The following is a 21,690-nucleotide window of genomic DNA, read 5'->3' on the forward strand; positions in this document are numbered from 1 at the left end:
GAAAAAGAAGATGCATATGAACTTCCTAAATTGCCCCTTTATTTTATCTCATGAATCGTGTGCAGGCACTCAAATCTAGCATAGTTAACAATTAAATATGACAGAATAGCTCGAAATCTAAACTTTAAATAGTTCAATAGCCAAAATCAAATTTTTAATAGTTTAGTAGCCAAGGTCAACGATTTCAAAAGTTTAGTGGCTATTCGAATACTCATATGAATCAATATATGATACTCATATGAACTTGTTTTCAAATGAAAATTATGATTTATGAACTGTTAATTCTTACGATTACTTCCTCCATCTGTCCATTAAAAGTGTCATACTTTTTATTTTGAAATATTCCAAACCACTTTTAGTCTTTCTTTCCAATATTGTCACTCATTTTAATCATGTGCATATTACTATTCAAATTCAAATTTTAAATTTGTGAAGGTAAGATTGGAAAGAGAAATACAAACATTATAATCAAACTACTATTTTTAAAAAGTTTAGATTCCTAAAACATAACAAAATAATTAGGATTAAGGAGTATTATTTTTTAGTTTTTATATTTGAAATTCACAATTAATGACAGTTTAAAACGGATATAAATCATTTCATTTGGTCTTATTGGGATAATTTTAGAAATTTCTCTCATGATTTTTTATAGTTTCACTGTCCTCCCATGAGGTTACAAAAGTATTACTAATTTCCCTTAAAACCAATTTTCTTGTAACAATTCAGCCCAATTAAAAAAAAAGTAACAATAAAAAAATAATTTTGGGTGTGAGAAGATTTATATATGCCAAAAGTGCCCCTGAACTCTTATACTAGTTAAATTAAATATTTGATCTAACTTGTTAATTTACTTATAAAGCCATTACTACATATGGTCAACAAAAAATTTCCATCATACATAACAAAAATTAACAACTTTCAAAATGTAACAAAATAATTTTTTTCCATACCTTAAGATTCTTGCTATCACCACAATTATAAGAAAAAATAACACAATTGAAATCTCTTTATATTTGATTCCTTTTATTTATCAAGTACATAAACTGAAAAAGGGATGCATGGTATTGGATCCCTTTTTAGATGCCAAATTAGATTTTTTTTAGTTTCCAATTATGATTAGTTTAGTTTGTAAACGCTTAATTATTTCTCATATCTAAATCCTTTAATTAATCAACTACATTAGGTCTAATTTCTTTTATTTGTCAAGTATATAAAAATTAAAAAAGATCCACTTGATATTGGCTTTATTTTTAGATGGGAAATTAATTAACTTTTTACAATTCAAATTCTAGTTAATATAGTTAGCAAATGTGTAACTCTTTTCCTTTGCATATGTGTTTAATTATCCTAATAAGGGTTACAAAGTCATTTAGCCATTAGTGGTGTAAGCATTGGGTCCAAAATGACTAACAAGGGAGGTAAGTAAAATTTTTAAAACCTCAGGAGAGGACAATGAAATTGTTAGAAACCTCCGGTCTTATTTATATAAATTTGTCAATTGAAAAGTTTTAGGGTTAATTACTATTTGCACCCCTCGACAATTTGTTTATCAAACATTATACCCCAAACTTTCAATTTTAGCAATCTAGTACTTTCAACTTTTAATTTTTAGCATGATTAATAAATCAAGCTAAACCTAATCATGATAAGGATGATTGTACTACTTTACCCGTGATTTCCTACAAAACATCCAAAAAATGTCCATTTCATTTTCATCTTAATGAAGTCAAATAAATCCCTAGGAGAACCTTTTAACACCCAAAAAATAAGAAATCAAAGCACAACCCATGTCCATATTTCACTACTATCAGCTCGTGAACTACCACCATAACCTCTTCACGTACCACCGTAATCTCTTCACCAATTTCTTACCGCTACCTTCATCTTATCGTATCAAATAGATAAAAAAAAAAAAAAAAAAAAAAAAAAAACTGGACAAGGAAAAAATAACTTTCTTGTCAAACCAAACAAATTAACACCAAAAAAAGTCAAAGAAAAAAAGTAAAAAAATTTCTATATCCAAATCTCATCATCGTAAACATTTGCATCACCATCACCATTACCATCAATGCCACCATAACCTCTCAACTTTACCACTATGATAACCTCTTATAACTTGCACGATGAATTAATCCCAAAAAATCATTAGACCAAAAGGAAAACCAACAGCAAAATATCTCATATCCAAATCTTGCCATAACAGGCACACCTCCACCAACACTATTACCATAACCTCTTGAATCTAGCAGTATGGTCATCTTCTTTTGATCAAATGCCAAACTTTTTTTTTTTAACCTTTTTGACCAACACCCTTTTTTCAATTCCAATCCTTCAACAGCAGATGATTTTAACTCCTTTAAGCTCCACCTTTTTGCTCGAAAAAAATGCATGCCACCCTTGTTTCTGCTCCCTGTCGGTAAGATGGACAGCATTAAGCCCTTCCCTAGGACAAGAGACTGGAAGCGTAAAGGTGTGGAGATGGAAGAGGTAGCAGTGTTGCTGCTTCTTCTCTGGAATTGGGACGAACGAGTAGGGGGCAGCAGGTGGAGGTTTTGGGTATGTCTTTTGAGATAATTCTTAGGATGGTTTTTGTGGGACTCTGGTGATTGAATTCGGAAGGTAGATTATTTTTTTTCATTTGAAATCATTTATTTATTAGCTAATTACTTGTGCAAAATTTCTGTAACTGTTAGTATATGCATAGAAAAGGGTAATTTTGGAACAAAGGATGATAATGGTCTTTTTAATTGCCAAATTTTAGTGGATTGCAAAAAATTAAAAGTTGAAAGTAGTTGATTGCTAAAATTAAAAATTTAAGGCATCAAGTTCAATTGCTGAATAGTTTAGGGTGCAAACGGCAATTAACCCAAATTTTTATTTGTAAATTTTTCAAAATTTTAAACTTATGATTTAAAACTCACCGTAAGAGATGGCCAATAGCAGCGGGCCTACTGGCTTGCCCTTGTGGGGTTGCCATCCCACATCGGTTCTTGGGGGGTTTGGGGTTGGGTTTATAAATCCCTGAAAGGATCTCAAAAGTTGCCGGCTTTTGAGGTTTCTTCTGGGATTAGATTTATATATCTAACTTTCGTCAAAAAAAAAAAAAAAAAAAGAGATGGCCAAATCTAAGTTGTAAATTATCTTATATTTGGTTCCAGTTCCATCCACCTAAACTCGTGCAGACTGTTGCGGGGAAGGTCGGCCGGGAATTAGTAGTACATTTAATGATGATAGCGACACTTCAACAATTTTTGATGATACAAATAGGCTGGATTTTTTTTCTTTTGTGTCTTAAGTTTGGTTTTCTGAGTTTTTCGGTAGGTAGAATTCCTTATCATCTCATTTTGGATTGCAAGTTTTTGAAGTTTTTAAAAAATATATTATAATGATGTGATATATATAAGGTAAAAAGATAATTAAAAAAATGTACCGAGTGAATATTTCAAAATTTTTCTGAAAAAAATCACAATCCAAACGCTTTTCAATTTTTTCATATAACATAGGTTTTGTTAACAGTCTGCAGGCTTTTTGTTCAAGTATAATATAGTCCTTGCAATAATATGTTGGCCAATTTAGTCATCTGGCCAAAGTTTCATGACAAAATATATTTCGTTTTTCCAAACACGAACGGAAGAACAGTTTTAGAAAGCATCATATTCCATATTTTCAGCAATTTGTTAAACCCATATGTTTACACATGCATATATTGATGTGTACATCAGCAGTAAATATGTGCACATATACAAATTGAAATGTAAACCAGGCCAACGAAAAGTATACATATTTTTCAATATTAAGGTGTACATCTAGTTTTTCCACTATTATAAGTTGCACAAATGCTCAATGTGGTGTGAACGCGTACACATAACAAATCGAGATACAATAGAGGGAAGTCCCACGCGAAGCGTGGGAATTGATGCCTATGGTGTGATTAAATAACTTGGCTGTGTTGGATAATTTGATATCAAGTGGAACACATTTACATGTTACTTAATTTTTGTTGTCATAATCAGCAATAACTAGAGGTTGTTGGCATGGTCCCTTACTTTTCTTTTCAATGTCTAATACAAATGGAAGCTCGTGTTGTTATCATATGTATCATTTTCCCCTACATTTAATCTTTCAAATAGAGTGGGGTTGTTCAATTAGGAACACTCACCATTGTTCTGTTCAGTATTTTCAACAGAACGAACATGTATTCTCTACGCTTTATACTTATTTCCGTTATTTCTGTCATGCTTTATCTTTTTCTTTTGTTGATAACAATGAGTTTGTTTGGACAAAGAGAATTTGAAAAAAAAAATTTTGCCTCACAAATCCCAATCACCTTTTTATCTTCCCAATCACCTTTTTATCTCACATACATCACATCACAAAAAGTGCTACAGTAAATATCTCAAATAAATCATCCAAATAAACTCTTATCCAAACAAACTCTTATCCAAATGTATATCGTTTTTTTGCCTTTTGATTTCGAAGTTACTTCTTAATATTAAGATTATCGATATTGTTTGTTTGATCCTTCTTACATTTCAACCCATAGGCCCTCAATCTAAACATAGAAAATTTAGATATACCATTTGTTTGCTTAACTACTACACCTAAAAGCCATTATTTTGATCAATACATGCATCTACAAATAATTAGAGAGGAAATTAATATTCCTCATTACAACACTAACTTGCATTAAACAATTATCAGGCCTACAAAATTCAATACATAAATAACAGAGCATGTAAATATAGCACTTATCTATTCAAATAGCAATTTCTATCAACACACAACATCTCAGTCACGTAACTATTGAACAAAAAAATTGCATAATTGCAATATAATTTTCAAAGTGGTACAATCATTCACACACTTGTTCATTCGAGCACACTATTCAAGTGGATCAAGTACAATTGTAATCATATTTAATCAACAAATGACATGCATCAAGTGGAAATATAGAGTTACCCTATACCTTTAACAAGAAAGTGCAATCTAAGAGCAAAATCTATCCATACTTCACCCCCTGCAATAGCAAGCACAAAGGCTTATTCATGATTTTGATTGTCGAATGGAAGCTATACAGCCCAAAGACCAGAAAGCAATAGCAAAATTGAGCTTACCTCTACAAACCCAACTCTGATACCACGCAACAAAACCATCTGAATCCACAATGTTGTATCTTAACAAAAGCTTTTATTATAACCTACTTTACAAACTGATGAGTAAATGTTGAAGAAGATGGGAGGTCCTACAGTGACTCTTGTAACAGTCATTGCAAATGATTATTCACCTCTCACTCTTTAATGACTTCATCAACCTGTTGCAATTACTTATTCAAATAAGTGCCATTTGTTGCAAGAGCTGAATTAATGGTTCTTGAGCTTTAAGGATGAAGAAGACAGAACTTTTGCAGTTACAATTCAAGCATTCATCTTTAGCTTTAGTGCACTAATATTGACTTAAATGCATTTCATTTGCGTAATCAATTCAGTTGAACATACTTGAGGGGAGTTCATTTTGCTTTTCTACCCACTTTGCTAAATCAATGACAAAGTAGCCAAATTATTAGCCCCAAAAGGGCACAATAGGTAAACCATGCAAATTTAGGAAGCAGAAACTTGTGCATTTTGTTTAATCAATGCTATTACAATTTTACTATTTCCAAACTGCCCCTCCAAATATCAGATGAAAATCACCCAAGAATCATACAACTCCTATATATATATAGGATTTAGATGTGTGTAAGGTTAAATAATACAAAATTTTAATTTTTTTTTTCAGTAGAGAAAGGGTGAGACTTAAGAAGTAAAAAGGGATAGAGGGAATACAAAATTCCTATTTTCATCATACTACACATAATTATTTCTTAATTATTTTTTTGTATGTGTATCCTGTAAATAGGGGTGTAAACGATCATAATCAAGTTGAACACCTCCTTGTTCAATTATGTTTGATTATTTTAATGAGTATGAAATTTCATTCAAGTTTGACTTATTTATCTGTCAAACCAAGTTTCAATAAACCATTTATTGAACTTGAATGTTATTAAGACATTGGTTAAGTTTGATTTGATTAGTTAGCGAACCAAACTTGAACTAATCCTTATCAAACCAAACGTGGTTCATTTTTCAACTCTATGTACGTAAATCCGTTTGTGTAAAAAAACTTCACATTATTAGTATAGGAAAAGTTAATTATTTGTACAAGCAGTGTACCATATGCGAACTGTCGTGTATTTATTATTTAGCTTTATACACTTCTATTAATTAATGAAAGATAATAGAACTTACCGAAATGAAAAATCTCATGGGAGTTAACTGCAATTAACCGTAATCTAAACCCCAAAAGACAAATTAAAGTCCCTCCAATTCCCGCACAGCCACTCTTCTGCCAGACTGCCACCCCAAATTCCAAACATCACAACCCATCTTTCCTTCGCTTCCCGATTTTCGCCGGCCACCGCCGTCGGACAACGTTTCCAGCAACTCGGAGCTCAAGTAGACTGGCCCTTTATTTCTGGGTAACCTCTCTTTCATCATTCGAAGAAAATTTTCGTTTCTTTAATATATTTGGTAAATGGTTTTATGGACTATAACAATTATTTGTCTGTCCCTTTTTTTTCCCTCTTTGGAATTCTTTTGTTTTGATAATGGGATGTGATTTTGGGATTTAATTACAAGGTTTAATTGGGATTTCATCTTCCATTTCGGTATCTAATTTTCAAAGTAACTAGGGCTCTTTTTTGAAATTAGGGTTTAGGGTTTATTGGATCCTTCAATTTTAGGCTTAAAAATTGCTTTTTCATGCACCCTTTTGGTTGGAATTGTTTTCGAGTGAAGAACTTTCAAATTTTTTGACTTAGCTTACTGAATAGTTTATTAACAAAGGTTACAGGTAACATTTTTTGCTCTTTCAGTTGAGAAATTTGATGCAATGTCATTGGCTTTGTAATTTAAATATATGTGGCTTTCATACAACTGGAAGTTTCTTTTTGAGTGTTTCGGTTTTAGTTTGTTTTTGGCGATTAGGTAATTTTTCTGTGGCTTGATTTAGTCTTGCTTCAGGTGGTTGAGACCTGATGGATCGGCAAGGGCATGACTATGCAGCTGCTATGGCATATGCCCAACAGCAGCAAGCTACTAACATCCCGCAGCAGCAGCAGCAGCCGTATGGTTTTCATCCACAGCACCAACAGTTTCCTCCACCTGCTCATGGCCCCCCTTTTATTCCTCCACATCCTTCTCTCCAACAGTTCCCTTACCCTCGTCCTATGCAGCAACCGCAATATCCACACCCTCCTCCCCATCCTCACCTACTTCACATGCAGCAGCAACAACGTCCACCTGCTTTTCCACCACATATGCCCCCTCACGCTATTGCCCCACCCTTCCATGGCCCTTATGATTCTGCACCACCCCCTTCTCCTCCTCCATCTGATCCGGAACTCCAGAAGCGTATTGACAAGCTGGTTGAGTATTCTGCCAAGAATGGCCCAGAGTTTGAAGCTATGATCCGTGAAAAACAGCAAGAGAATCCTGAATACGGTTTTCTATTTGGTGGTGAAGGCCATAATTACTACCGATATAAACTTTGGATGGCTACGCGGCCTCCAGGAGGCCCCCTCAATCCTTCCTTCCCCCCCTCTTCTATGCCTATGATGCATCCTCCAAATCCTATGATGAGCCCATCACCTTTAAATGCTCCACCAATGAGTGGCCCAAATACTGCTGTGGGTTCTGCTTCAATGATGGGAGCTCCTTACTTGCACCAGCCTCCTTTTCCACCATTCTATGAACAGCAACACGCTCAGCATTCTCCATCTTTCCTTGGTCAAACACGACCAGATTATGATCAGTCTTACAGGTCTTTTAGGGGTTTGTCTAGACCACTTCCTGCTGATGTTGAAATGGAGCTCAATAATGTTCTCAACAATCTGAACGGCACCAAAGAGTCTATCAAAGGTGCTAAGAATTGGTTCATCCAGAGGTCTCCATTCATACCTGCTCTGGCAGAGGCGCTTAGAGATAGAATGTTTTCCTTGGATGATTCTGAGAGGCAACTGCACATAATTTTTCTTGCTAATGACATCCTATTCGAAAGGTATACTTTTTTTTTGGGTTTTTTGGTGCTTTTTTCTGTTCCTAGAATGTGAATTTGAGTGCAAAATGGTTTTGTTGATGTGCATAGTTTTGAAATGATTTTGCAGCTTTCTGCATTGAGGTTCTTTTATACCTTATATGATTGCTAATTGATCCTGATTATTTGATTAGTGTATACCTTCTTTGGTCAGAAATTCCTTTGCTGGTAACTGGGATATTTTAATTTTATGCATTTTATTATTTACATATAGTTCATATTGATGAAGATGTTGATATCGGAAACAATTGCATAAAACGAGGGCTGTTTGGGGTGCCAAAGTTTTGGTTTCTTAATTTTGAGTGTTTTTGTTACTGTATAGTATTCCTTTAGGACTTCTATTGTGGTCTTTTCATTGTTGGTAACTTTCCTTCAAGCATGCTTCTTTACCATTTGCTGTAGATATTTCTAATGATTTAAAGGTATTCCAGTCCATGATGCTGAAACTACTTTATTGAAGTTAGTCTGTTACAGCTGTGAGCTAACTGGAGATAAAAACTATTCTTAGACTGTGAATACATATGCACGTGTTTCACTCAAGAACATGTCTGTTTTGGTCCAGGCTGATGCCTAAAAGGCAAAAGCTATTTAAATTAACAATCAGAAATCTTGGTTTTAAAAATTGAATGGGGGTCTGATGTAGCATAGACGCTAGCATTTGGAATAATAATTTAAGAAGGCATTTTTTTATTAATCATCAAAACAGGGAAAACAGTACAAATTTGGCAGTAAGACTATAGAATTCTAACCACAGTTCCAATCCAGTCAGAATCCTTATTTTCATAGTAATAAAGAACAGGGACTCTAAATTACACTACAATCTTTAGTGTTAAAATTCAAAAATTACTAAACTACACTACTGTTACGGTGAATGAGATAAGTACATAGAAGTAGTGTTGTGTTCTTCCTGCATCAGTGTGACATTTCTTTGGGAATGTTCTCCTTGAAACCCTTGTTAATATTAGTAATAGAGCTTTTTAGTAGTTTTGTTTCTTTAGATCATTCGCATTTACATTTTATGAACAAAACTTCTTTTATCACTACTTCTTTCTTTGGGGTACTATTCTCCATGTCACTAGCAAATCTGTACTACCCTTCAATTTTTGTTGCAAAGATTTAGATGACAGGGAAAAAAAAACCTTCCTTGTTGTAGTCCAAGAAATAATTTTAGGTGGAGATGCTCATGGTGGATTTGTTCATGCTGGTTGGAAAACGGTGTGTGTTTAGTTGCGCCTTCTTTGTCTCTATCTAGCACTATTATTGCATTTTCTGTTTCTTCCTTATTTGTTGTCTCTTATGCATGGTAAACTGCTAGTATTGAAGTAGTATGGTTAGAAATGTATATTCTCTCTATTATTTTTTAATATTAATATTATGTCTGGTGACTAATATTAGAAATTTAGTCAAGTACTTCTGGAGAAGAATCTGAATGCCTTCTTACTTGCTGAGCAAGCTACTGAGGGTGGCTCATTTAAGTTTTATTTTGACTCGTTTTGTATTTCTTTCTTGAGGAATCTTTATCTGCTTTAATATCTCATTAAGTATGAATTTTTTTAAAAATAATTCCCTTGTGTCTCTAATTTTAAGGATCCAAGGCTTTATACCATATCATCCCCGCTTGGGATCCTCTGTCTAATATAATTGTCCAACTTCCCCCGTATAATACAAAATGACAGCGTTTCAATCTAGAAAATGATGATGTGGCTTTCCTTCTCTTCCCTGTCTTTTGGCTTCCCCTTTTTTCCATATTTCAAGTTTGACTTTCGTGACCAAAAAAGAACTTATCATTCTTTCTGAAAAAAAATGCAAATCTGAAGCTTCAAAGAGTCTTGCAAACATGGTGTCCATAATTTGATGGCAAATCATGAGTACTCTTAACAGACATTGTATCAAATAGTTGGTGGGCAACTTTTACATGGCTTGAAGAGAGTCAGAGACCAAAACGCCCAACTACCTATTTTTGCACCAAAATCATCCCATCTGTAAGACTCTTGATTTAAATTTACAGTATGATTGAAGCTAAAACAGTGCACCATACCAGAAAAGTTTAGTGGAGAAAAGCAAGCCAGAATTTTGATATATGTATGCCCCTTAAGAAGCATTTAGTTGATCAATTTTTTGTTTCAAAGTGGGATTCCCCTGCTACTCCAGATTTGCGTTTTCCATAACATTTGGAGTAAAGAATTGGAAGAATTTTTTCAATTTCTCCATCGGCACAAGGCCCTGTAAAATTTGCACGACCCAAAAAGAGTTCTACCAGAAGGGGGAGACGTTGGGAAGGGTGGCAATCAGTGTAATAAATATTTTAACTGCAATGTCGTCGTTTTGTATGGGACATGGAAATTGGACAGAGATTTTAGACACAGGATCCTGAGCTGAAGAACTGGTTTCTGTGTGGATGTTTGAAATTGTTTGGTGTAATTGCTTGTTTCTTGTTGCTAAAGTCTCTTACCAAAATTAGTAGTGTAATTTTGTTTTCGTACTGAAGTATATGATCAATAACTAAAAGCTTGTTCTGGGAAGTGACAGGCGCTTCATTCCTGCAATGTAATGAGAGAAGTTTATATATCAAGTCAATATCTCTTTCTTTGTTTTTTCCCCAGTGGGGCACATATTTATGTGTTTGATCAACTCAAATGTGCAGCTTCCAGATGCGGCAAAGTCCTCACGAACTTGATAATGAGGCACTAGCGTTTAGGCCTTTCTTGGGCTCCATGCTCGCAAGGATTTACCACAATCCTCAGAACAAGGAAGAAAATCAGGAACGCCTTCAAAAAATATTGCAGTTTTGGGCATCCAAGGAAGTTTATGATCAGGATACAATTCGTGGACTTGAAAATGAAATGATTCGTGTCCTGCCAATGAATTCTTTTCCAGGTCCTAGGGATTTGCGCACTGTTTCACCGGATCCATCTACTGCAACGGGTATCCTTCCGAATTCACTCTTCTAGCTGTCATGTGTAGTTGATTGTTGAGGAGAATGACTGTTAAATGATGTAGAAAATTGGGTCTTTTCTTCAGCATGCCAAAACTGAAATTCATCATTGAGGTTTATGGATTCTAGCTGGTTATCCATTTTTGCAGGTGTACCACACTATCCGGCAAACCAGAATGCCTGGCAGCCAGATAAACAAACTTCATTTCCTAATTTGCCAGATCAAGAATACCGTGACAAACTAGTCCCTCCAGTGCAACCATCATTGCCGCCCCAACAATTTCATTCTGCTTCAGTTCCTCCTAGTGGATTTGCAGTGTCAGCAACTACTCCACTTTCCGCACAACCAGCAAGCCAATTGCCTGCATCAGCAACCGGTGCTGGCGAAAAGCTGCCTCCATATCCCTTATTTCCGCCTGGTCTTATTCCTGGAATGGTAAGAAAAATGCAGATCGGTAGTGGGGTGCCTTACTGTCCCATGAGCCCTTTGGATATACCGACTGTCATACCTCCTCCAAATGCATCACCCTCTGAAATTCTTGAAAGAGTATCAAAGTTCTTTAGAGAAATTGGAGAAGTTAACCCCTCAGAAGGGCCCATGAAATCATCTGGATCGAGAGATGATTATGATGACTATGAGAGGGAGTCTCCCGTCCGCAAGGGAGGAGCTTGCATTCCTCCTCCTCCTGACCTACATTTGGACCCGGAGTCTGGGACTTATCCAGATGGAAGCGTGGAGCAGAAACCTGGAGCCAGTGACTCTGGAAGATTGGGGCTTGGAGCTACAGCCAACCCTAATGAGGTAAGCCAATATGATGACGTGTATGCATCTTATAGGAAACAGAGAAGCACCACCTACCATTCATCGATGAGCGCAAGAGCTGCTGCAAGGTGAGAAGAGTTGCATGTGCCGTGATTCGTGATCATAGATATTAAAAGTTTTCATTTTTCTGCAGTTTCCTGTTGATGCTCATGTAAAAGTTTCAGTTAGACGCATTTTTAATTTAATACAAAAAATGAGCTCTCTGTCTTTATTCATTACAAAATGGTTTCAGTGGCCGGGATGCTTGGACTTTTGACCTTTTGACCTTGGTGCTTGAAAAAATTCGTAAAGAAGTCTGGTCCTTGAGACACTAATTTGGACAATTGTGTAAAAGTTACTCCTGGCTAATCACCAAAACTGGAACCCTAAAGGACTATGGACATCACTTGAATAATGTTTCTAGTTTTATAGATAGACAATGAAGTGTACAGACTGCGATTTTCTTGATCAGCAATTTAACATTAGTTTTCCCGCCCCTGCCCTTTTGGGTTACTGCAGCAAGAAAGGGAGGCCAAAATGTTGGCCATTTTATGGAAAATTAACAGCATTATTGATATGTTTGGTAAGATGGAAAATATTTTCATTCTGTTCAAATTATTTTCGAGGAAAAGATTTGCATTTAGATAATTTTCTGGTGTTTGGTTGCAATTTGAAACTTTGCTTCTATCATTAAGGGTAAAAAACCAAAAAGCTTCTTGTGGTAAATCTAATATACATAAAAGTTCCCTGTAATTTCAAAACATACAACACGATATCTCATATTTTGAACTAAATTGTAAAGATGACGGAATCTGTTAAGCTTAACGGAAATGATTTATTGAAATTTAATTTTTTTTATATCTAATATTTAACAAGTATACACGTTCTACTTCTTAACTCTCAATTTTTTCTCTCTAGAGGATAAAATAAATGATTTTGTTGATCTATCTTTTGTTTAATTATATTAGGGTATTTTTGTTATTTCATCCATTTCCGTTAAACTTAACGGATTCCGTCACCTGTACAATTTAGTTCAAAGTATGAGATCTCGTATTGTATGTTTTAAAATCATGAAAAACTTTTCTATATATTAGATTATCATAGGAGCTTTCTTGTTTTTTATCCTGTCATTAAAAATGTCAATGAACAATCGCCACCACTGTTGCTCTCCACTCATCGTTATTGTACTTCACCACCAGTTGAAAAGTCCTAATCCATGAATCCATCTGTGAAATAACATTTTTTTTAATCTATTAGTAATATTTACAAACTCTAAATTCAATTTTCATAATAAGATGGTATAAACTTCCAAGGATAAAGATCAAGGGCAATTCGACAAAAAAGATTGGGGTTTCAAAAGAAAACAGAAAAAAAAGGATCTGTATGGAGAAGGAAAAATCAAGTTATTAAAAAGGAGAAAATTCCATCTGCATCGAAAGTTTGTCAGTAATGGAGTCATTGATGAATTTGTCACAAGTGAAGATTTAGCAAATTGTTTAATACGCTTTTAGAGTTTTGTGTGTCTGTTGGATAGAATGTTCTTCTATCAACAAATGACAGGAGTTTCAACTTTGCCAGCGGATGCGTTGTTTTGGAAAAAAACTTAGTTCCTCCTATTTTGAATCAAAATGGGGAAATAATCTCTTGCGTACAATATTTTCACCAATTCTAAGGCAACCAAACACCTGAAATTGTGAAAAACATTTTTTAGAAAATATTTCAGTCCAAACAAACACACTCCCTATATCCAATCCAATGATTTTCTTCTGTTGTAGCTGGGCAAAATTAGTCAATGGTCCTTCCCTTCACTGGGCCAAATTAGGCAGCCAAAAAACTAAAAATGTTGGTCTCCAAACGTGAGAGAAACTTTGCATTTCGGTCTGGCTCTTCTTTCTGATCCATTCTCCATCGTATCAAACGTTCTGAAGATCTTACTGGGGACACTGGGAAAGACCCTTTGTAGGTCAGTAGTTGTGTTCTTGGATTCGGGCCTCTTGACGATGTAAGAACATGAGAACCATCAAAATATAAACTCTTTTTTTTTGAACTTTAACAGTGTAAGAGTTTTAACTATGTAAATTAATTTTCTTAATGAAAAAGTAATTAGTAAAATGTCTACAGTAGTACAGTGCTAGATGAATTCCTCTATGGTGCAAGATTCCATGAAGAAAAGGAGCATGGTTGTCGTAAGATTGAAACTCTTAGTTCTGTCTACGGTTCCTAATATCTAGTAATGGAGAGTTTCTTGTCATTTATTTTTTATAATCGTGTACAAGAGGTCACGTTTAGTCTCCTTTGTAGTTTTTATTCTCTATTCGTTTTAATAAAATAAAAATATTTATCTTAAAAAATAGCAAAATGTCTAAGGAGAGTGACAAAGTGTAAAATCAACGAACTAATTTGACCATTTTAATACGTATTTAGGGTTAAAAGCTTTAAATCTCTATCAACTTTACTCTTAGTTGCACTTTACCTCTTCAACTCAATAAATAAGCATTTTCCCCCCTATTTTATGTTTTAGGACAAAGGGTTCATAGCACTTTGCCCTCCTGAACTATAGAGGTAGCCGTATTTTGCCCCACTGAACAAAAAAAGGGTTACAAAAACTCCTCCTAAGATATAGCCACTTTTGCACTTTATCCTTTAACGTTATTTTTTTTCGGGTTCATCACATTTTATCCCCTCAAAGAATACCCCATTTTTCAGTTTACCCCCTAACCTTTAATTTTGCTCACTTAACCCCCTTTAGGACAAAATTGCCCTTGTATTATTTTGACTTTTCATTTACCTTGTTTTCCTTTCTTTTATTTATTTTTCTCTTTCTTCTTTATTTAATCCTTCCTCTTTCCCACAAAAATCTTCACCTTAATGATTGAAATTTAAAAAGAGGAATTGCAGAGATCTATCTTCTCCTTAAATGATTAAAAAAAATATTCAAATCACTTTCCTAAAATACAATTTTTTTAGCCTTTCAATTCTTTTAATTTTGGATTTTTCTCTTTCCTTTCTAGTTTCTCATTTTATTCCCAAGAAAATATCTTAAGATGAAATTGTGACCTAATTAATAATCATCAATTGAAATTTGTGACAACCCTAGTACATGTCACACCCTCAAAACATGTGAAAATTTTGCCCCCAACTTTGCCTTTAGTATTATTTACACTGTGCTCCCTTCGGCCAACAAAATGTACACTTTGTTTTAATAATTAACAACTCTATATATTATATATTGAACTGATTAGAAAGTTATAATATAATTATAATGCTTAAAACTAACATACCTTACACCAAAACATTATTGATGAAAAACGCCACACACACACACACACACACACATAATCATTTTACTGTCAACATTTCCTTACAATGTATTTTTGTAAGTTTTCTTCAAGATAGAATTTGAAACTTTCATATTAAAAAATGTCCTGTAAATAATCTCTTGTGTCATAATATCTTTTGAATTGTGCAAAATTAACTTATAAATCTTTAACCTCAAAAAATAAAAGAATGAGTTACGTAAAAATTTATTAAATTTATCAACAAAATGCATATACCCTTTCTTACTCTTGGAGCAGATATTGTAATTTAAAAGCATATTTATATCATTTAGTTTAATTAAGTAAAAGCATGTAACTTTTATTTTTATATTGAAACTTATATTGAACATTATCTTTTGATGCTTAGTCTTTGACAAGTGCTTTTAAATTTTTTATTGATAGTGTTTTGCCAACATGTTTTGTTAATATCAAATTTATTAAATTATTACAAAACTCAATTTTTATTCTTTGAGAATAAAGATTAATAGTTCGAAAGATATTATGGTATACAAAATTATTTATATCACTTTTTAAAATATAAATGTTTTTAATTATATCTTAAAAACACTTACAACCTTACATGGTAATGAAATGTTATACTAAATGTTTATTTTGAAGAACTATATGCGTGATGTTTTTCTTCAATATTTGTTTTGGCAAAAGTATGTTAATGTTAAATATTAAAATTTTGTTATAACTTTCTTATTTGTCCAATATATTATATATAGAGTTGCTAATTATTAAAGCAAAATATATGATTTTTTTTTTATAATGTTGAAGTGAGAAACAAAGTGTGAATAATATTGAGGGCAAAGTGAGAAGAAAAATTTTCACATGTTTTGATGGATTAACATTTACTAGGGTAGGGAGGCCAAGTGTACATTTTTTTAGGGGACAAAGTGTGACTATCCCCATAGTTGAGGGGGCAAGATGTTATTAACCCTTGAACTTTAGTGCTGAAAGCATCATATCAACAAGCATTAAACCCCTCTTGAACTTAACCTTAGTTGCACTTAACTCCCTCAACTTAATAAATAAGCACTTTGCCCTCTTGTTTTATGTTTTAGGACAAAAGTTCCCCTCCACATTAATCATTATTTTATTTCTTTTTCTCCTTTTTGACCTTTTTCTACTTATCCATTTCCTTTATTCTTTAAAATTTTCTCCTTTCTCTCATGTGATCACTACTTTCTTCTCTTTGCTATTATTATCCATATAATAATTTTAATTTTCTTAAACTTCATCTTTATTTATTTCTATCTTTTTTACTTTTTGTGATTGGAAGTAATATTCTCATAAAATATATGTTATAACAAAGTATATGTTATCTATGCCCTTAAACTATTTCATACATTACTTAAATCAATACATCTAGAGTTTAGAATAAAAATAATTTTTAATAACAATAGTAACAAATTGAAAAATCATAATAACATAGCAGTTGATCAATTATACATAAAAAAATAAATAAAACAATTATTTATTAATTTTTTAGGATATACTTTTAAACATTAAGTGATTCAAATTCTAGTTTGTTAATATTTTTTTAAATAGTCCAATTGCTAGCAATATAGATTTTTTACTATAATAGGCATATATTGGTTTTGTATGCTATACAAATTTTCTTGAATTTTCTAATAATGTAAATAAATAAAACCAGAATGAAATTATAAGAAAAAGATAATTACAATATTATAATAAGTATACAAATTAGTAATTCTAATAGACAAATGAAACAAAATAGTGACTTAAGAGTAGTGAAAAAAAAGAAAATGGTAAAAGAAAGAAAGGAAAAAAAAGATAGTAGCAGAAAAGGGAAAAAATAAGGGAATGAATAAACAAAAAAGAAACAAAGGTCTTTGGGACTGTTCAAGGCTGTTGAGGCTTACCTCCTCGCAATTCCTGATGCCTACATCTATTTAGTCATCCTACTGCAGAACTCTTCCACATATTTAGTTGTGTTTACTTGTGTTGTTTTTCCAATATTTCCTTTTGCTTTAAGCTGTTTGGTTCAATTATCTGAAGTTTTGATCAAGCTTCAAAGTGTGGTTTTCTTGTATTACATCGGCTCAAGTAAATTAATAGTTATCCTCTGCAGTCATGGTTTATCACAGCATTGCAATAGATACATACTGCACTGGAAAAAACTATTGATTTGCCTCTGAGATGGAAGTTGTATTGTTTGAATAATTAAGGTGAACTTTGATTATCAGTGCCCCTTCTAGAAATCTTGAACTGCTTCAAGAATTTCAGAATTAAAAACTATGGCTGCATTTGGCTATTGTAACCAAAATCACAAGAGGCTCAAAAAATAAAAAGAAGAAAACATTTAATAAGTTTCAAAGACGATTGGTCTAATCTCAAAGCAAACATTGGACTTAGATTTTTACTATGGACGTTTCAACTTTGTGCCATTGTTTTCGTATGATATCTTCTCAATCCTTTACAAATCACACTTTATCACGATACAAATATAAAACATCACAAGTTTCCTTGCAAATTTGGTTAAATACACACACTGGACTTACTAAATAATCCTGTTGGGGCAATAATCACTACTTATAAATCGGCAGCCTAGAATTTATTGGCAAAAAGGACTGGTTACTTAAAAATTATCCCTCTTTCGCATTGGCCCTTTTATTGGAAAACCGATTACTTATCAACTAGTTAGATGGTAAAATCACTTCAATGATTCTACACGTCTTTTTTTTGGCATATTGATTCTACACTTTATTACTCTCCTAGTACATTTTACTACTTTCATCTTTAGCTGTGAAAACAAGGAACATAGCTCAAACTTTTGTGTTGGATATGAGTTTAACTTTTTTCCAAAAGAGTTTCAAAAAATTAAAAGAGTTAATTGCACTTTGTCTCTCCATCTATTTTGATGGTGTCTCCAAATTTTCTAGTAAATAGAGAGGCCGAAGAGGAGTACAAATATATTAATCTTTAATGGGTCTGGCAGTCTGCTTCTACTTAGATCTGCAGCAGAACATCCGACTGATGGATCAGACAAAAAAGCCAGGGCGGGCAGCAGATGTAAACTTGCCTTCATGGTTGGAGATACTTTCAAGTTGTTTAGCTATCTAATTTGGCCTAATGAAGGATCATTCACAAAATTTGCACAACTACAGCAGAAGGAAATCCTGGAGTAGTGACTACTTATATAACGTTCATGTTCCAGAAAGCAGTATGTTTTAACAGCCAGGACGGACAGCAATTTGGCCAAACTCAAGGATCATGAGCCAATGGGTTTGACTCTTATTGGGTCGGGGTCAAAATTGAAGGATTGAATAAAATAATAATGATGTCATAAATATATTTTGATTCCATAAAAAATAAAGGGAAAATTGGCGAAAGGTCCATCACATTTGTAGCAAGTCCTTTTTTGATCCCTCATATATAAAAGGTTGTAAAATGGTCCCTCACATTTACAAAAAGTTCTTTTTGGTCCCTGATATATGAAAAAGATAAAAATGGTTCCTCATATTTGCAAAAAAGTCTTTCTTTTGGTCCCTCACAGTATTAGAATTTATTACAAATATATTTTATTAAACCTTTAGTTGTATAATTTTATTTTACATAATTAAAACATAATTATGATGTTGTTATTACATCATCTAGTTCTCCATATTCAAAGACTCTGGCTCAACCAGTAAAATCCATTTTTCCCTGAATCATAATTTCGACTGAGTTACTGTTCGGTTTGAGTTTCAGAAAACTATTCAAAATTGGGTTTAATTTGGCGAATAAGATTAGATGAGGGCATGTGACTTTTTATTTGGAGGGAAACGATGTGTTGTTCCTATATTGCCAATGAAATTTATCATATATGTGATTAAGACGTGCATTAGTTAGGCGAAAAGCTAACCACAGATGATGTAATTAATGACATCATAAATATATCTTAATTATGTAAAATAAAAATATATTTAAATTTTATTTAAAATATGTTTATTTTAAATTATAATAATGTGAGGGACAAAAGAAGGACTTTTTACAAATGTGAGGAATCATTTTCCATATTTTCATATGTGAAGGACAAAAAATGGACTATTCACAAGTGTGAGGGATCAAAAAAGGACTTTTTACAATGCAAGGGATCATTTTACATCTTTTGATATGTGAAGGACCAAAAAAAAAAAAAAAGATGTGAGAGACGATATTGATAATTTTCCCAAAAATAAAATAATATAAAAAATACCTCTTAACTTTAGCATATGTAATAAGTTTGTAAGTAATAGAAGTGTTTATATAACAAATGAGGTTTTAAACATAACTTGAAAATATTTGTGGGTAGAAATAATGTAGGGCAAATCACATTTTACCCCCTCCCCCTATGGTTTAGTATTTTTGTACATTACCCTCATATGGTTTTAAAAACTATACATAACTCCCACATGATTTGAATTAAAGTGTCAAAGTGACGGGGAGGAAAACAATGGTATATATATCAAAAGGCATTTGGTTTTTCATTCTAGAAGCACATTTTCTTAATTTTTTCTCTAGGCTTTACTAATTTAAATATCAGAGTGCTAAGAAAAAATTATCGGAGGATTTTGGCCCTATATTCCTTGTAGGTCAGAAAGAAATTGCTGACTTGTTTATCCAATTCATCATTGGAAAATCTTTGGCCGGGAGGCCCATTGAAGATTAATATTTTTGCACTCAGGCTTCGGCATCTCCGTTTACCAGAAAACTCGAGAAACCATCAAAATAGATGGAGAGACAAAGTGCAATCATCTCTTTTTACTACCAAAAACATTACTTTAAATTTTTCAGAAGGCAATCGGAAAGGTAATAACTCATATAAAAGTATTAAACGTGTACTTTAATAGATGGAGATGACTATTGGTTTTTCAATGAAAGGGCCAAAAGGCCCTCGACTTCATGTTTTAGGTCTACACAAACGAAGGATGATTAGTGTGCCCAATGTACGTACTCAACGAAATGAGGCACTTGACAAACATCCTTTTTACTTCAATATTCGGCTAGCCCATTTAAGAGTGCCAAACACAGAGTTGAGGCACTTGACAAAGATAACTTCATTTACAGCTATAGCGTAATTGAAAGTGATGCATTGAAAGAAGGGATTGAGAAATTCACTAATGAGATCAAATTTGAAGCATCCCCTGATGGAGGGTCAATCTGCAAGACCACCAGCTCTATCTACACCAAGGGTGATGCCAAGATCCCTGAGGGAGAAATCCAGGGAGGAAGACAAAGGTCTTTGGGACTGTTCAAGGCTGTTGAGGCTTACCTCCTCGCAAATCCTGATGCCTACAACTAATTAGTCATCCTACTGTAGGACCCTTCCACATATTTATTTGTGTTGCTTTTCCAACATTTCCTTTTGCTTTAAGCTGTTTGGTTCAATTGTCTGAAGTTGATGATCAACTTCAAAGCGTGCTTTGCTAGTATTTTTTGTACTAAAATAAGGAATAAACATAGTTTCAAGCTTTTGCCTTGCTATTGTCCGGTTATTTTGAATCCAATACGCATAAAAAAACAAGACAAAGCCTATTTTGAATCCAGTTTGGATAAAAAGCAACAAAATCTAGCACTAACATTAATTAATGGATTCACAATTGTAAATTTGTAATTAAGCGTCTAGTCTTGGGTCTATACCCGATCTTAACTAAGAGTCGTCCTTAGAGGTGTCAAAATGGGTAACTTGGGCGGGTTTGGATTGGGTAAAATGGGTAATGGGTATAAGTGAGTCAACTCATTTATACCCATTTAATTAGATAGGTATAAATGGGTAAGTCAAAAAATGAATTGGGTAACCCAATTACCCATTTATAACCCAATTATACCACTCTTTGTACCCATCATTAGTTTTAAATATTTACTTATAATGTTCAATAAACTTAATTACCAATTTTTTTTCATTTATACTCTATGTCACAAAATTACCTATTATTTAATAATTGAATAATAAGAATATAAAAATTTGAACTAAGTACTATAAAAATTAATATAAAAACTTAATCGAAAAATTTTGAACCCCTAACATTTTTTTCATATATAAATTTAAAATTTCATTTTATAAAGATAAGAAAATAGGCTAAAATTTATCATAAATTGGTAATGCTAAAAAATGAGCAAGTTAACAAACTAAGATAAAATAAAATAATAAGATAAAACCAACAAATAATAATAATAATAATAATGAAACAAAAGTAGTTGACATCATGACAAAATGAAAAATTTGAAAAAAAAAAAGGGTGGGGGAAAAGAAGAGACTTGGGGGGAAGAGAATTCTAAATGGGTTAATTGAGTTTGATGGGTTACCCAATAATACCCATTTAATAAATGAGTATTATTGGGTAACTCATTTATACCCATATACAAAAATTTAAGATACCCATACCCATCTATTTATGGGCGGGTATGGATAAATTTAGTTAAGTGGGTTGATTTGCCACCTCTAGTCGTCCCACTCCTTCGCCAATTGTGGCTAGAATTTTGGAAAATACCGAAATAGGACTAAGACTTGACAGAGG

General features: G+C 33.1%; 2 protein-coding genes across 3 annotated transcripts; both read left to right on the forward strand.

Moving 5' to 3' along the window:
- The first annotated feature begins 6,396 nt into the window (after positions 1-6,396).
- LOC113767117 (calcium homeostasis endoplasmic reticulum protein-like) lies at positions 6,397-12,099 on the forward strand. 2 transcript variants are annotated; one of them, XM_027311294.1, is made up of 4 exons: positions 6,397-6,514; positions 7,048-8,094; positions 10,775-11,055; positions 11,215-12,099. In XM_027311294.1, the coding sequence occupies exons 2-4, from the start codon at positions 7,073-7,075 to the stop codon at positions 11,958-11,960; spliced, it is 2,049 nt and encodes a 682-aa protein (XP_027167095.1). In that variant the 5' UTR covers positions 6,397-6,514; positions 7,048-7,072; the 3' UTR covers positions 11,961-12,099. The 2 variants fall into 2 exon arrangements, with proteins under 2 accessions (XP_027167095.1, XP_027167094.1); XM_027311293.1 differs by having other exon boundaries at positions 7,059-8,094.
- Positions 12,100-18,136: 6,037 nt separating this feature from the next.
- Positions 18,137-20,474, forward strand: LOC113766161 (major allergen Pru ar 1-like). The gene is made up of 2 exons (XM_027310380.1): positions 18,137-18,240; positions 20,240-20,474. Exons 1-2 carry the CDS (start codon positions 18,137-18,139, stop codon positions 20,472-20,474), a joined length of 339 nt encoding a protein of 112 aa, XP_027166181.1.
- The last annotated feature ends 1,216 nt before the right edge of the window (positions 20,475-21,690 follow it).

The sequence above is a fragment of the Coffea eugenioides genome, chromosome 3 (genome assembly GCF_003713205.1).
Source record: "Coffea eugenioides isolate CCC68of chromosome 3, Ceug_1.0, whole genome shotgun sequence".
NCBI lineage: Eukaryota > Viridiplantae > Streptophyta > Magnoliopsida > Gentianales > Rubiaceae > Coffea > Coffea eugenioides.